Source organism: Ochotona curzoniae, unplaced genomic scaffold (genome assembly GCF_017591425.1).
Source record: "Ochotona curzoniae isolate NIBS_2020 unplaced genomic scaffold, NIBS_Ocur_1.0 scaffold_4701, whole genome shotgun sequence".
In the NCBI taxonomy this organism is placed as follows: domain Eukaryota; kingdom Metazoa; phylum Chordata; class Mammalia; order Lagomorpha; family Ochotonidae; genus Ochotona; species Ochotona curzoniae.
This window is the reverse complement of record NW_024467122.1, coordinates 12,014,662-12,032,399: the sequence shown is the minus strand read 5'-3', so window position 1 is coordinate 12,032,399 and position 17,738 is coordinate 12,014,662. Positions and strand designations below refer to the sequence as shown.

The 17,738-nt window shown below is 40.6% G+C and overlaps 1 protein-coding gene across 3 annotated transcripts in view; it reads left to right on the top strand.

The window, feature by feature from the left end:
* GABRB3 (gamma-aminobutyric acid type A receptor subunit beta3) overlaps positions 1-17,738 on the top strand; it is a 213,705-nt gene that overhangs the window by 138,370 nt on the left and 57,597 nt on the right. For all 3 annotated transcript variants that reach the window (XM_040968828.1, XM_040968829.1, XM_040968830.1), the window contains exon 4: positions 12,560-12,780. In XM_040968828.1, the coding sequence (XP_040824762.1) occupies positions 12,560-12,780 (221 nt within the window). The remainder of the gene's footprint in view (positions 1-12,559; positions 12,781-17,738) is intronic.

Below are 17,738 nucleotides of genomic sequence, written 5' to 3'. Positions count from 1 at the left end.
CTGGATCATCTGGGGAGTAATGAAATGGGTAATTATGGCAAAAACGTTTAGCAGAAGTGGCAGAAGCAGGGCATGAGACCAGCGAGTTGGGGATTGAGTCAGAGTATGTTGACTTAGTTTTTATTTTTTCTTAACAAGGGGCCATTTTACAGGTTTATGCAGAAGAAATGATGTCACATTAGCTGATGATACATCACTCTCATTGTTTTATTGAGAACAGGGTAATGGAAGAAGAAAGGTTCAAGAAATCAGGTGAGATGGTTACTATAGTGAGGAAGGTGTGAGGAGTTGGATGTGAACAAAAGCAATAGCAAGTGGGAGAAGTGCTGAAACTTAGGTCCTTTTGGGTACACTAATAATGTAGACTGTGGCAGAAGAGATGTGTGAAAAATGTCACGAGGGATTTTGACTTGAAAAACTGTAAGAAAGGGATGTTGTTTCGTGAATTTGGGAAGACTACAAATGGATGGATCTCTGTTTAGGGTAGGATCAACAATTCAGTTTGGATGTGCTTGATATAACATCTTAAAGGAAATAAAACTTCAGAGTTCTGTGCGTGTGGGTGCAGTGCAAGAATCTATACCAAAGGAAGTCAGAGCAGATAGAGAAGAGACCAGGATTTTTTTGTGGAGTGATGGATGATGAGTGAAGAACTCTTGGCCTCTAAAACGACAAGTAGAACTTAGAAGAAGCAGTGAACAAGAAGTGCCAGTTATGCAGGAATAAAAGCAGGAGAGTGTGTTTGTTCACGAATGGCAGAGAGTAAGATTCTTGCCTATTGAGTTAGCTTGTCATCGTTTCCCAGATGCTGGAAGAAGACAGAAGCCTCATGGATCAAGGTCAAAGCACAGTTTATCACACAGCTAACTCTAACTACGTCATTGGAGGGATCCAGCACAATTTGAGAGCTCAAAGTCTTTAATTTAGGAAGCAAAAATAAACTACTATTACTTTCCTACCTAACAATTAACACTTGTGTTTCCACCGTCTCCAGCACTGTGCTTGAGTAGGCATATTAAAATCTACCTGCAAGTTTAACTTTGGATATGTAGGATTTGATGACAGTGTTTTAGAGAATGGGACTACTTTTCCCCATTCTATTCTGAGATGGGCATACACATTTTCTGACGAAAATGAAAAATTCAGTTAAAGCAATGAAAGTATTTTCAGTTCTGTGACTTGTACTAGTGATAATATTATAATCTGTCTTACAGTAATAAGTAAAAAAAATCTGGATGTTGCCAGAAATAGACATGATCTCAGAAATGAATTGTCTTGCTGTCTAAAAATAGCACATCTTCTTAGACATTGAAAGTACTTTGAAATGTGTGACATCATTAATCCACATGACTTAGGATGAGGAAATTCGTTGAAAACTCCTGATACACCACACACACGCGTGCACAGACACACACACACACACACATACATACATACCTACACATATATTCATTGTAAGAGCAGAGTACACATGGGTAGCAGGAATCTTATTTTAAAATGGATTTGTTTTCTATTTTCTGGTAAAAGTTTTTACTAGTTAAGCCTTGGTTTCTTTTCTTTTTGCCTTGCCCTCTTGAAAGGATACAGAGAGAAATGATCTATGTTACACTCAGTTCGGCAATCTCCCAGTACAAACTTCACAACCCTTGAGAAGACTCATCACCATTGAAGAACATGTAATCCTTAGACTCTGCTCACCTCCAGTCTCCTCCAGTTCATTCCTCCACTCCTGTCTCTTTCCTCAACTCACCTTCTCTTTCTTTCTTTTCTCTTTTTTGCTCAGTCTTCCAAGTAAATTAAAACAAGCACAGAAGCACTTAAAATAATAAAATTAAGGTGGATATCCAATAATTCTCCGCTTTGCGAGCACATTCCCTGAGTCCATTTGTACAGTATCTGAGTATAACTGGAACATCTGTTTCCATGAGAGTGTGAGACTGCTGGCTATCTATATATTCCATTTAGACCACACTGTGTCTGAGTTCTGGTGTTAATGTGCTCATCACAGATAGAGATTCTACCCAGAAACAATTTACAGGTTAAGGGGCTCATCTAATCCCCCATCCTGTTGGTCTTGGTGGAACTTTCTAACCTTCTCTTCTGTTGCTGTTGACTGCATGATCTGATTCTAGATGTAGAAGATATTTAGAACATAATACCAACAAAACAGAGTGACTTAACCAGTGTTGAAGGTTAGAGTGAGACTATCCCAGAGACAGCAAAGGAAAAGACCAAGTCCTAAAGGTTGGTTAGAGAGGGGAGGGGAAGGGAAGATGCTCAACTTAGGTTCTTTGGTACTTGGTTTGGAAGCATAAGCACCCTCTTCCAAAAAAACAGCTGCAGTCTGGCACCAGTGTAACAATTAAAGGCATTTGCAGAGGAGACAGTGAAAATCTTCCTTACGCGAGGAGGTCATTTTAAATATAAAGGTATAATTTATACGGCAGGTGGCATGTGAGCATGGAAACACTAAAAGTGGCCCAGGTCACGGTGAGCCCCACCTAGCAAGTGAGGCTGGAGCTGTTTTTGTTTTTATTGCTGCTGCTCCTATTGTTTTAATAAATTGTCTCAAGTTTTAATTTGGACTTGTAAAACATATAATAGAAAAAAAAAGGTTTATGAAAAAAAATCTAGTGACCTGATACTTTACTTGTATCTAAGCTGCATTTGGATATAGAGTAAAATAAGAAACTGGATTTCTCAGAAGCAGAGAGTGAAATCTTCTTTACATAGTTTGGAGAATTCTACACAAATTTCAAGAGAATTTAAATCAGTTTGTGGATAATGGAATGAAAACCAAGTCTGTTTTGGCTGGAAAAGTTTTCAAAACCCACGCATCACTTTTCCATAGCAGTCATATTTCATGGGCCTTCTGAAGACCCCATGTGAATAGATATCAAAATAATTACACCAAATAAACATGTTAGAATTCCATTTTCAGAGTACTTTTTGAAGTACCCTTGCATTCATTTGGATTTCTTAGGAATTCAAGAACATTTTTGGAACAGAGAACATATTTCCCTTGATTTTGGTTTGTATTTAGTATGGAACATTGGGGCTGGAATCTGGTTGAGGTGGGACCATTTTCAGGGCTTTGGGAGAGAACTTCCTTCCTAGGGCATTAGTCCTGCAGTGGGATAAGGGAAGAAAAGGTAGGATTTCCAAAGCAGGTTGCCAGTACAGCATGGTGATAAGTACTGATAGCCCACTCTAAGTTTAGCACTTTGGTTTAAGGGAGATTTGTGATCCTATTTTACACAAGATGTTGCTGGGTTTCAGAATGATGAGGTGTGTCAGCTCAGTGATTCTGGCTCCCCCTCCTCTACCACATCCTGTAAAACTCCAGCACCTACTCTTTCTTGCAGGGTTTATATAGCCAAAGCCATCCTCCTTGCATTTTCTTGGTTTTCAATGGCTTAAGTTGACTTCTTACAGTTTGTGTTGATATTGTTGTTTATTTGTGCTTTCCAATGTAGACCAGTGCAATTAATTTGCTTTTCAAGCATATTTGAATCAAGAAAAAAATGTCTGTGATGTGTTTTCATACTTGGAAAGAACAACATATTTTCAAACAAATTCTTATCTTGTGCCAATATTTTTGGTCCCTCTATGAGATGGGGAGATTTCAATATGTTTTCAACAGTCCTTGTAGATTTCACACAGGTGACTAGTGCATCTAATGCATGTAATATTCAAATGGGCAAATAGAAACTACAGATTGTGAGTCTTTGGCCTGTCGAGATGATGTAATAAGAATAGACAATATTAATAAACTTCAACTTCATTTGCAACCCAACTTCCTCCCTTGCCAGTTCTGATTATTGAGATGCTTTTAAATATATGAGGTAGGGTTTCCAAAAATTCATGGAAAGTGGATAATGTTCATTCTCTGTGAACTTTTTGAACTCTGGAACTCTTTGCTATGGTTTGGGTGTATCTCCCTAAAAATCTCTGTGTGCTGTGAACTTAGTCCGTAAGTTCATATGGTAATGCTATCTGGAGGTGGGGCTCTTGAAAGATGATTAAGATTGGATAAGGTTGGGCCCGGCGCAATAGCGTAGTGGTTAAAGTCCTTGCCTTGCATGCCTGGGATCCCATATGGGCACCAGTTCTAATCCCAGTGGCTCTGCTTCCCATCCAGCTCCCTGCTTGTGGCCTCAGAAAGCAGTTGAGGATGGCCCAAAGCCTTGGGACCCTGCACCCGCCTGGGAGACCTGGAAGAAGCTCCAGGCTTTGGATTAGCTCAGCTCCAACCATTGCGGCCACTTGGGGAGTGAACCATTAGATGGAAGATCTTCCTCTCTGTCTCTCCTCCTGTCTGTATATCTGATTTTCCAATAAAAATAAATAAATCTTTTTTTTAAAAAAGATTGAATAAGGTCATAAGGGTAGGGCTCCCAAGGTGGCACTCACTGATTGAGAAATGGGAGAGAGAGCTGAGCTAGCGTGCTTGTGGCCTTGCACCCGCTCAGCCTTCCTGTTTGCGTGCAGCACAAGGTCCTTGAGAAATGCTTGTGCCAAGTTTCTAGACTTTTCAGCCTCCTGGAGCTCATGTATCACGAAAAGCTTTTTTGTGAATTACCCAAAGTTAGGTATTTTGTTATAGCATCAGACAACAGATCATGACATACTTGTTTTACACTGACTGGTTTTACAATTTTTAGGATTCCAGGAAGTAGAAGAGGCAGTCAGTTAAAATATAAAAAAGAATTTTAGGGTCACCAAGATGTGAGTAAAAAGGGTGGGGTTTTAGCACACTTTGATGGAGAACAGGAGATTTGAGGCCAGGCTTTCTTTGATTTGGGCAGCTGGCATAGTCCCTTCTGTAACCGCTTTTTGGGGAAGGAAAGGAGGCCACATCAATAAGGTGGATGGGGGACATGCTGAAAAGCTCATTGGTAAAGTTTATCACTCATTGCCCTAAGGGATGGACTGTCTCAGCAATGGGGCTTTCCAGAACAACAGGAATTGCACTAGCCTTTTAATTTTTTTTTAAATTATTATTAATTTTTTATTATATAATATATTTTGTACTAGCCTTTAGATGGGCTATCTCTGCCCTGTTTTCTTGGACTTGGAGTGGAGGCTTCCGTGGCTTAGCAGGTTCTAACCCTAACATTGACAGCCAATTATGACTGTCCTCGTGCCAGGCGCTTGACCGTGTGTCTTCAGAGTGGTCTTAGACAAGGTGTTCAGGCTCAGGACAGAGAGGACTCTCCAGTTGGCCAGCAGGAAGCCAACTTGGTTCTTGCATATATTTGATTTCAAAACTCCTTCTGTTAATCACTACAATTTATTATTTATTTTTTTGTTTTGCCCATTAGATTGTAAGCTACTTATTGGCACTAACTATGTCTTCCTTGTCTGTGGACCCCTAGCACCTAGCACAGTCATTTGTAGTAGATACTCAGTGAACAATGGAAGTAAGAAGGAGGGAGGGAGAGAAGAAAGCAGAGAGTGGGTGAATCATGCATTATCATTGCACATTGCTACACAGATCCAGCAAATGCAGACTGAAATACCACGCAATTCTGCTGTGGGGGGAAAGAAGGCTATAAAGTTGGATATTCATTTGTAGGCTGTTAAACAGAATGGGATAGACTATCCTAAATAAGTCTTGTCAATAGAAGTACTAAGATTTGCCCTGCCTGACCTTATGGTTGGGAATGCCTGCAAAGAAAGTAATCACCACTTAGGCCTTTCGTAAGCATCTTAGGATTTTTCACCTTCCTTGGCCTGAGAACAACTTACCTGCCAGGTCTGGTATCACAAACTTGCTGAACCAGATGCAGATGCAGGTGTCCTGTGGTTTTCACAGCTGCTGTTAAAATGTTAAATTTGGTTTAGAGATTGCATTTCTTTCTCTGGGATACTCAATTTCTTCTTCATTTCCTGTATAGAGGGCTTTTGTCAATGACTTAATTGCAGAATAATGTGCAGTATTTCCATTTTCAAATATGTATTTTTGTCATTTTAATGTGACAAATGCCGAGAGACATGCACAAGCAGAGAGAAGTTTTGTTGTTTATGTATCTTACTGCAATTCAGCTGAAGTGGTTTAATTTACACCTAAAGATGATCTAGTTTTATATTCTCAGGCGATTTTGAAAGGACCGTCATACATATATAAATGCTTGGTTCAATAGGGCATTCAAATTCGCAAATGTCTGCTCTTCACCCCAGCACTCAGGACTTCTAGCACTGTAGTAACAAGCAGTCCCCACCTCTTCCTATGTCACTCTTAGAACAGCATCTTGGTTCCCAATCACTGAGTCTATGCCAGATGTGACATCTCACCCATGGACTCTGGCTTTTTAGCTGCACATGAAACAAAGTTTTGGAGCACATTAAAACATGCATTTTGGTAAGCTTCAATGGTTTCTGATGACTGATTTGACAGCTCAGCAAACAGAGAAAGAACATGTTTGCCTTTGGAGAGGGACTTTGATTTCATTAGATTATCAAAGGACTTTATGATCCCTAACAAGTACCAGAAGAACAAATGACTTTTTTGGTTCAAATAATTTTTGTAACATTCTTTTTAAGAAAGACTCTTTTTTAAAAAGACAATTCTTACTTCAGTATTTCTTTGGGTTCATCCTCAATTCTTCAAAGTACTTTGTAGCAAGGGAGAGAAGGAGGGAGTGGGAGAGAGTATGGAGTGTTGTATCATATCTAATGATTTTAATAAACCACCACAGTTCATGTCAACTATAATAAAATGAAAAAAGTCATGTTTATACAATGTAACCTAGACAGTCCCAGTTCTCAGCGATCTGGAGGATTCCCATGAGGATACCATTAGGCTTTTCACCTCAATGCTTGAACTGTCTCCATTGAACCCCAGGGCTGCAATTTCTGTAGCAATCTCTGCACTTCTCATCAAAAATGCTGGGAAAATTCCCTTGTCCAAATAGTGGTCCCAGATAAAGATGAACTTGATAGAGAAGAAACCCAGAAGGTCTCATCAGGCATCCTGGGTTATGGCCCACACACCTCTGGAAGTCTGATCCAGGATCTTAGGTGCCCAAAGAAAATAGTTCTGCATAAGGTGTCTCTGGTGTTCTCCCCTGCTGAGGATTTGGGATTGGGCTGCTGAGAGCCCTGGGGTCATGGTAAGAAGTGTGAAGCACCACAAATTGATAACTTTCTCTTGGAACCTTCCAGATATCTGTGGTACCCTATTTCAGGGTTTGTTTTGTGCCTTATCCAGAAATCAAATATTTTCCATGTCCCCAGGGATTTTGTTATCCCTGCTGAAGATGAGTGTGAGAAATTACTGGTGCATATATATTCCATGGGTATAGAAATATATACATAACTATATTCTACAACTGCTTGAATGGCTTCAAGTCTCAGCCTTCCCTTAAGGGAAGTGAAGTCATCAGTGTATAACCAGAATGATCTCTGTGAACCTAGAATATGAACCAGAGCTGCTGAATCTGGGGTAGTCTGGAGTGTGGAGTGTCACTCGGCATCTCTGCATGAGGACCTTCCTCGGAACAGGTGATTTTGTGTGTTCTGAGCAGGATCCGGTGGGTTGCATCTCTGCCTGGCAGCTGCTATTTCTGCGAGCTCTGACCTTTCAGCCAATACCTCTGTTGCTTCTTCCAATGCAGACTGTCTAGATGTGCTCACATGGCTGCTTGCACAAAAGCCGAGAAATCATTGTCAGGAGACAGCCTGTCTCTTCCTGTGTGTGCTGATCCAATTAAGCTACCCACCCAGTGCAAGGTTTCTACACCAACTACATGGGGTGGGGCATGCTCCTCCCTGGGCCATCTTTCCCACATAATCTTCCCTCATTCCTGCTATTTTCTCAAGTCTGGCTTCTTCCTGGATCCCACTTGTCCTCACATCCACCGCTCCATTTGACTGCTCCGCCACACTTCTCTCCTGCAAGTCTCCATCTAGGAGCTTTACCTATGGAAAAGTGGGAAAGGAGGCAATACTCTCCACTTCCTGGTGTCATGATGGAGGCTGTTGGTGTGTTAGGTTGTTCAGCACTCAAGTTACCTGAAGGCTCTTCCTTCTTGCTATGTAGGTTAGCAACCAGAACAGAACGAGATTGGATTGTGGGTTCTCAGAGACATCACAAAAAATGGGGTTCCTGCTATGCCATTGCTATGACTTCTGGTTCTGATATCCATAACTGTCAGAGCCTCTAACAGCTCTTCACTTCAGGGCCTCTGCTATAGCCCCTTCCTTCACTCTAGGACCTCCCTCAGTTACACTGCATTTGGAAGCGCTAGCCCAGGTAGAAGTCAAGATGGCCCTGGGGAGCCACCCTTTTGCCTTGTTCTCCACGATTCTGTGCTTTTAAAGATACCTGTGGTGGCAGTGACCATCTGGAACCTCTTTGTTTAGGTGTCTTTTCAAGATTCAGACTGCATGATTCTTTTCTCCAGGAAGTCATCCTTGATTATTTTACCTAAGTATAGTTTCTTTCTGAGACTTAAATCTCTTTATGTTTCATGTAGCACCTAGTTCTGACTGCTTTTCCATTATGGCTACCTTTTCCAGATGGCCAGCCCCTGAGAGCCTATACCACATCTCCTTCATCTCTTCCTTAAAGACATTGCCTAGCACATAGGAAATACTCGGTAAATGTTTGTCAGGTGCCTGAATCAGTGTCTGCATAAACAGATGTTCCTTGTGTACTCTGGAAATCAGGCAGAGAGAGGGACTTTGCTAACACAACTGCAGAGCTGTGTTTGATTCTCTGAACAGTGCTGGCTGTTCCTTTGGTGTCTGTTGTTACTGCCTCAGGACCCTGTTAGCCACCAGCAGGCATCCTATCAGGGTTTCCTGACTGGCTGTTGGACTTGCTTCACTCTTCCCAGCCATTTGCTGCTTTCGAATTTGATGTCACTTGTTTACCTTGAGCTTTCAGGTTGAAGGCCAGGAACTATTCCTCTGACTCGAGGTCATGTTCCATAGGGACTTCAGTGCCCACTAACAGGAGTTATGCAAATGTCTGGTGCTTTCCTGGTCTGAAAGTATCTTCTTGATAATGGCTTGACATTCAGACTCTGAGGGGGCTCTTTATCATCATCATCTTCTTGGATTGTTCTCTTCCCTTGTCATGGACATATCACTCTAAATGTCACCACTTTTCAAGGTCCCCTGAAGACCATGTATGTAGAAGGCATTTTTTCTACAGCAGCTGTGCTGTTTATAAGCACAGGGGATTCAGTGGTGCAGTATTTTTTAATAAATGCACCTGAAGAATAGCTTCCCATAACCTGACTCTTCCTTCCCCAAGATATCTTTGTAAACTATCATCCTACCAGGTCATTTGACTCTAGTCTTCGTACAGGATTTCCTGGTGCAAAGTCAGGCAATGGAGGGAGATAGCTCCAACTTCAGGCCCCAGCTACTCATATTAAAGGTGGATGGAAGGCAGAAGATGGGAAGATGATGGCAACCTTCTCAATTTGTATGTTTTCATCAGTGTGAGACAATGTATGCTGAAGGATCAAAACACACCAGCAGCTGGCCTTGCTGTCCGATTCATTGTTCGCTGCTGCACATCGTAGGAGGCAGCAGTTTCCTCTCTGACAACAGAATCCTTCACCAGCTGCCTCCAAGCTTCACACAACATCGCTGGGAGGCTTGTACTGTTGCGCTGTCCTTGTCTCTTTGCCCACTTGTTTCTGCCTGGGAACATAACTGACTACTGATTAGGGTCCCCATGGTTGTCATTGAGTCTACCCTGTAGGAGATTCGAAGGATTTGGGGCGAAATACTACTGTTTTCCAATGTTATATAAGCTCTTCTCTCAAATGCACTCAGTTCCCTCCATCCAGCCTCTGAGACCCACACTGAGCTGCACTGTTCCTGGTGTGGAGAGCGACAGACCAAAATAAGACAGTGAGTGTCCTTGGGGCTCCCAGGACACAATAGTATGTTTCCATCCTCATTTGAAAGCCAGTCAGTGGGCGCTCTGGCAAGAGTGCTGATCTTTGTGACTCAAGAGTGAGGTGGTGGGGCTGGGAATTAGAGAAGGAAACAAGTGAAACTCTTTTATTCCAAAAAGAGATAAGTGCCATTAGTAGGATAGTTTATTTCTTACTGTGACTGAAAGGAAAGGGTATCCTGCCATGTTGGGTAGGGATGATACACAGAATGGGCCATGGGGCAGAGAGAGAAGAGACAACTAGGGGCCAAGGCTTCACTGTGGTAAATAGGACGGGTAGGGTAAGCAGGCTCAGGATTAGTAGTTTAAATTAGTTCAGTCTTGAAGACATTAAGCCAGGTAAACACTAATGTGAGGACCTACAGTAAAGGAAATGGTTAAGATATGAACTTCATGTTAGAGTTGCTTGTGGAGGATGTACTCCCAAAGTGTTTTGCCTCTCTAGGAACTGGCTAGCCCTTGGAGGGGTAGTCCTTCCCAGGTGAGCCAGGTCTCTGACATCCAAGAATCAGGTTACAGAAGATAAAGCACACAGCTAATTAACACACTTGTTTGTTGTCCTAATACATGTCATTCGTGACTTTTCTTTGGCTGCAAAGCTGGTAGCCAAGTGTCTCATTTGTGGGCAGTGCTGTGCTGTCCAGATCTGTCAACTGCTCCACGAAATATGCACTGCAGCACATCACCCTCCCCAGGGTTTCCCATGAGTGTTACAAAAGTGACATTACTGGATCTTTGTCATTCCTGTTCCCTACTATATTGCTAACATGTTTTTAGTACTGCCTGTTCTGTCCACTCCTCTGTTTTGAAGTTTACACACACACACACACACACACACACACACACACACACACACACACATTTGAGAGGCAGAGAGACAGGGACAGAAAGAGCCCTTGACCTTTGGTTGACTTCCCTAAATGCCCAAATAGGTTTGGTTGGGCCAGGCCAAAGCGGGAGCCAGAGAATCAACCTTGGTCCCCAATATGGGTGGAAGAGACCTAAATACCTAAATTGGCACTGCTGCTTCGCAAGGTGCACATTATCAAGATGTTGAAATTGAGGATGGAGTCAAGAAGCAAATCCAGGTGCCTTTGTATGGAGTGTGTAAGTTCCAACTGACATCTCAACCTCTTGGCCAAATGCATAGCCTGTGAAAATTTCTCATTGGTGGTGGTAATGGTGATTAGGATCCACACATAGAAATATCTGGGAGTGGCATTTAGAAAGTAGTTCGAGAGTGCTGTTTCTTCTCAGCTACTCAAATGCTATTTCTACCCTAAAGTACAAATAAAACCTCTCCTGAGGCCTTCCATCTAGATTTATTTCCCCCTTGTTTCCTTAGATTTTTTTGTGTATCTTCCAAGTTTAAACTAAGGAGCATTGTCTTGGGCCACCCAGGGTGTGTAAGGTTTGTTACTTCTTACTGTGCACTCCTGAAGGTCGGCATCTTCCCTTTTCGTGTCATAAACTCCTGAAAACCTAACACTGTTGAGAAGCAAATTGAATAGGAATTGTTGGATCAGCCATACTGAGAATGGCCCCATGAGACAGTTAAAGCAATGCTGGATGGGCTAGAATACCTGTATCTCCTGGATTATTCAGCTGATTTGATGTTCAGTTCTCACATCCTGCAAAGTGAGGATGTTTACAGACAGGACCTGAAAGTCTGAATTGAACAGCAGGAACTTTTCCTCCCCTGTTGGAGAGTTTACCTTCTAAACTCTGATTGTTCAGTTTCCATTGTGGAGTTCACAATGTGCTGTATATGTCAGATTTTCAGCCTTGGTGATCATGGAAATGAAGGGTGTTTGCTAAAAGTTTTAGTGACTTGTTTTCCCTCATACTTATCCTTTCCCTGACATTCTTCTCAGTGGACAGACTACTTTGCACAAAAAAAGAAAAGAGAGCATTGTCACCTGCCAAGAATGTTCTTTGCTGGCCAGCTCGTGCATCAGCAAGGGGCTCATCTTCAGTGTTCAGCTCTGATTTCAGACTCCCATGTTCCCCAGGCTAATTATGTCACCATCTCCAGGTGTTATTATGGCCCAGTTAATGTGGAAATGGCTATGGCAAGCTGGGAGGAAAGAAAACACAATGGGTAGTCCTAACGCTCTCCCACAAGCCCTTGGCACCCAGTGGATGTTTATGGATGGGTTGTATTTATAGCCATCATGGAGAGTGGAACAGAGGAAAGTGGCTAAAACTGCATGGAGAGTTCATAGGTGCAGCTCATCTGTTCTGGGAGGTTAAGGCACCTGTCTGCCTGATGTGAGATAGAGCTCTTCGGGGAACAGTCATCTTCCCTGGTGGCAACCAGGGTTTATGATGACTTTTTTTTTTGAGGACTGTGTTCTTTATTTCTGTGTAGTTATCTGTGACATGCCAACTTGTCTAGTATGTTGCTTACCTCCATAAAACAAAGAAGTTATATATATTGCACATATCTATTCATATAACAATTAACCTGGCATTTGCACTTACAAGAAAGCCACCCCTGCTTCCCACCCTGCTGAAATGATATTCATTTATCCTAGATATTAGAGAGTTTGGGTTTCAGCCTCAGTTTGGCCAGTCAAAGGGAAAATGTACCTATGATTGAGCATTAACTAATTTTCTTTCTTTTCTTTTCACCCTCAGGATTATACCTTAACCATGTACTTTCAACAATATTGGAGAGATAAAAGGCTTGCCTATTCTGGGATCCCTCTCAACCTCACGCTTGACAATCGCGTGGCCGACCAGCTGTGGGTGCCCGACACCTATTTCTTAAATGACAAAAAGTCGTTTGTACATGGAGTGACAGTGAAAAACCGCATGATCCGCCTTCACCCTGACGGAACGGTGCTGTATGGGCTCAGGTCTGTCTGCCTTTGCAGAGCCAATTTAGTAGTTGCATGGTGTGCTGGCATTGAATTTATCACTTGAACTGATTTTAGTAAGCGAGGCCATGCCCTTAGATTAATCAGGAGACATCCATGAAAGACTGTATCTTTGCAGGAGAAAAAATGTCTCATAACTGTAAGAGCTGGGCATTGCTGTTACTATATATAGTCCTCAAGCAGTGAAAAAATAGCTTCCTTGGATTGATTCTATATAATTGGGCTGTCATTCCCTGAGGACGGATTCCCCATATAACCACAAAGGCCTGTAATTAATATTGTCTTGGCAGTGCAGAAGATTTAATAAAGTTTTTTTTTTAAAGCAATTCTTGCAGTTTAAAAAAAGTGTATTGTGCAGAATATAGGGTGTGGTCTTCAGGCAGTGACATGGATATTTATGGGAATGACTAAGCGAGAGGCTTCCTGATGACAAATCCCTTTCTCTAGGTCTCCTAAGGCAGTCGCTCCAATTGGAAAACGAGACTGTCTTCCTGAGCCAGAAGGAGGAAGTCTGGGCTTCCCTGGTTGCCCTGGCAACCACCAGCTCTTCCCATAGTGTTCTAGCACCACTATGGACTAATTATCTTGAATATTGCCTTAGTAAATGATACTCTTAAAACCTCTATCTTTTTCATTCCTTTTGCATTGATTTTATTTTGTTTCAGAATAGTATTTTGGGTGTGTACAGTCTTTCTCCATTTCCCAACCTAAGTGTCTCCTTGAGGCCTCCTACCAGTGGCTTATTATTATTATTTAGTGCAACACATGTGGCTCAGACAAGATGTATGTTCGAATGTTGTGAGTGCAGAAAATCTTAGTTTTAAGACTCCAACAGTTTTACGTGCAGTCATGACAATAGGCATTTAAATCCACATCTCTGTGACTTTTATGGCTTCGAGATAAGTAAAAAGGAATTATTACTATTGTTATTACTTGAAAGTTTTGACTAACATGTAATATTTGTACACTTGTAGGGGTACGGTATGATATTTCAACACATATGTACAGCATGTGCTGGTCAATCTAGGCTGTTGGCTTTTGCTTTTCTTTATCTTTTTTGTTAGGAGCCTAGCAGTTCATTTCTTCCCTTCTTCATACAATTCCTAACATACCCTTAAATATAAAATGTCAAGTGACTTTCTGAAAACCACAGTAGGTAGAATGAAAGGTGGGCTCCAACAACTTTTTTTAATTGTAGGAAAAAATGGCACATGCCATCCAAGCCTTGGTGTTGCTTTAAAAAGTCTACCCTGAAGGTTCTTGTGAGGTTTGCATCCTGTGATATTTTTGCCTGAAAATGAGAGCTATGGTTGCAAAATTTGGAGGTGCTGACAAATACCACAGCTATACAAAAAAAGTTTTTTGTAAATTTGCAAATATAAAAAGAGCAACCATTTACTTGTCCCATTCCCCACAACAAATTTGAGGTGGAAGAATGTAGTGTGCATGTGCAAGGGTGAGGATGTGTATGCGTGTTTAGCACACGAGAGAGCCAAAAGGTAGAACTGTCATTATCTAGAGGTTGGGATTTTAACCAAAACTTTATATTTAGATCCTCTTCATTGTTTTTTTTGCATATAATATGAAATGTATGATTGTTCTTACATCTTTCTTAAAAGCAAAGAACTTTAACCTTTTTAATAGAATTATGTACCGTGCAAGAAAACATCGCATAATTTCATTTGATATGACTGGATTTAGGGCCATAAACCATAAGAATTACATGGTTAATTCCTGGTGCATAAATTTATAGACATATAAATCTGTAGACACATGGACATACACATAACCATAGAGCAACTTGAACATTTAGACAGGAAGCTGATCAGTTGTTGAAAAAGTTCATTATTTCATTAATGAAAATGCATATTCTATGCAGTTCTTTATAAAATAAAAATCTGTGTCTATATAAGTGATTTTTGATAAAAAAATAATGAAAGCAAACAAGATATTAGTTCTCACATTGTGCTTTAGCTTCTGTGCTTGCCTTTGGGGCCAAGCATCCTTTTCCTCCTGTTTATTTTTCTGTTGTACTTACTGGGTCATTTTGGTGGCGTGGTGTGCCAGTGGTGGAATACATTATCCTAATAATGTGTTTAGGTAAATAAGTACAGAGATACTCCTTGGGTTAATATGGAGTTATGTCCTAATGTGCACATCATGAATTGAATGCATTTAATATACCTGGTCTACTTGGCATCCTTGCTTGACACAGTACGTTGTCAAGTGTTAGTTATTCACTCTCAGGATGATGTACTTGACCAGGAGCCACAGTTTGCTGCTGTCAGCCATCATCATGAGTACGGTACTCATTGCTCACTCATTACTCATATGCTAACTCATTGCTAACAAAAAGAAAAAAAAATCAAGCTTTGAATTATGGTTTCTGCTGAATTCATATCACATTTACACTACTATGAAGTAGATTATCCTAAATTTCAGAATTAATTACAAGTCAGTGATTGTCTGGCTCAGCTGAGAACAGCGGAATTGAACTTACTACAGTAAAGGCGTGTGGAAAACTTCAGACTCTGGAACAATCTGGGGTTGCTGCTGCCTTGCAGCTAAGGAAGGGCTCAGCTAACAGAGGTTACCATCCAGCTGGCTCTCTGCTGAGATGCCAGTCAAACTGACTGTATTTCTGAGTCCTTCAGGTTGCATTTTGCTCACCGTTGAATGCTGAACTTGGCTCTCACTTAGCGAACTTGACCCTCAACTATTTGGTGGTTGCCAATTAATGACTCTGGAGCCCGTTTCCTATACATGCCCCACCATTGCCATTTCAGCATCAGCGAAGGCTTTTGCTTTATCTAGGGTAGATGAACATCTTTGGCTGTGGATGAGGTATCCATGACGCAGGTTGGTGCGTCAGCTTAGCATTATTCTGGGAAATCATTGATCCTAAACTTTGATGACTTTGCAAACCAGCCGATGACTGCTCACAGATGTTTGAAAGTGATCATGTTCTCACAATGATTAAAGATCATTTTAAATGTGAATGATTTTTCTTTATTATTCTCACATGTTGCACTTGAAACTCGGGCTGACTCTAGCTTGCAGCTACTGACCTGCACCTATCAATGGTCTCAGCCAGTTACATAGACAACTCATGCCATGTGAAGTAATACACTGGATAGGGCATGCACACCACCCAAAAATAGAACATGCATTCTTTGAAATTTCCTTGTGGGTAGCCAAACCTTTACAAGGAACTAGGAAAATGCTGACTGCCTAAAAATCTGTTAGCTTGTCCCCATCACTGTGGTTCTGTTTTTCTCTGTACTGTTTTCTGCTGTGAGAAATTGGCATTGTTGTCCCTCTTCTTCTCAACTCACATTTTCAATCTTCTAATCCCTTGTTGTTGTTGAATGTCTTACCTTGTCCTAGTTAGCATACTTTTTCACATGATCTTTTATTGATCTTTCATATCTCTGGGATATTTCTCTGGTGATAGAACTTCACAGTAGATATTGAAAATCAGTATTTGAATTACTCTAAAAAGAACTTAATTTGAGGTTGAGTGATCTCCATAAAAACAGGTTGATTCACACTTTTCTTGAGAAACTTATTGAAAAATTTGAAAGTAATATGTTAAAGGTTAAAGTTGGTAAAGTTAAGTTGTTAAAATGGTCATTACTAAACTTAAAATACATTGGATGCAATATTAAAATGAATCTAACATGTATTTCAGAAAATTCAAATTAAGTCATTTAGTTAGTTTGGCTAGCATCAAAATCTGTAATTTATACGAAAATTTTGTCAAATATCCTTGCCCTGGAACAAAAATAGTCTTATAGAAGAATTAGGGATCAATCATTTGAATGCCTTTTTTGTTACTTTCTCCCAGTAAATTTGATATAACTAAATTGAAGTTTGATAAATTGCTTTTCAGAAGGGATTATGCCAATGTTTGTATTCACAACTTAGTATTTTTAACTTTAGGAATGTGTTACCTGCTCCAGAGTTTGTCATTATTTAGGCCTCTGTAAATGTGTTTTTGTCTCTTAAAGCTGGAGAAAAAGTGACTTTAAATTTAGGCTCTTGCTTTTTCCTATTTCTCTCTCCTTCCATAAACCTTCTTTCTCCCTTATAAGGACTGTTACGCCATCTTTTCAAACTTGTCTAATTATTGTCATTTTACAATTATATCTCATCCTTTAAGTGAAATCAGTCTCTAGTTTGTCTTCGCATTGCAAAGAAACCATCTTGGACATATCTCCATATAGAGTAGGTCCTTGAACCTTTGGAGAGTCAGCTTTCCTGTGGCAACCTCTTCCTGCTGAAGGATTCCACTCCTTTGACTCCAGCTGTTTTATTCACATAGCTGTGACGCACCATCAAAACAGTCCTGAAAATGTGTGTTATGAAAATTGGTTCACAAAAATACTTTGAACCAAAATGAATTTATCTTTAATTTTAATGTTACATGAAATTTTTTGGTGTGCATTCCTGTTCTTCATCTCCCTTCCAATCTGCTAAGATTCACTGTATTCTCCAGCAGTATCAAGGATGTCCCTGGATCGAGACTGTGTCCATCTCTGGGTCTCTGTATTTTAACAGCGTTCTAATTTATTTTTATGGTTGAGTATGCTTCAGTGTTTTCAGTGTAACCCTTACAAAAATAGCGCTTCTCTCATCATCTGCTTGCTCTCTATGGCGTCACCTTGTTGGTTTTTGTCATAGCAATTATCCGGACCTGACATTATCTCATCATTTTATTGCATTTGTTGTTTCGTGAACACCTTCTGCTCTTGGTGATGATGGGAAAGTCATTATTAGAATATAATTTCTCTGAAAAATGTATTCTTTTCTTCTTTTTTCTCCTATCTTCCAAATCTAGAATAATGATGTTAAAGAAAATGTGCCATGTGAGGATTGAATCTGAATTACAGTTTTTCTTTCTGGCATACTTTTATCTTCGTATTTTTCATTTAGAT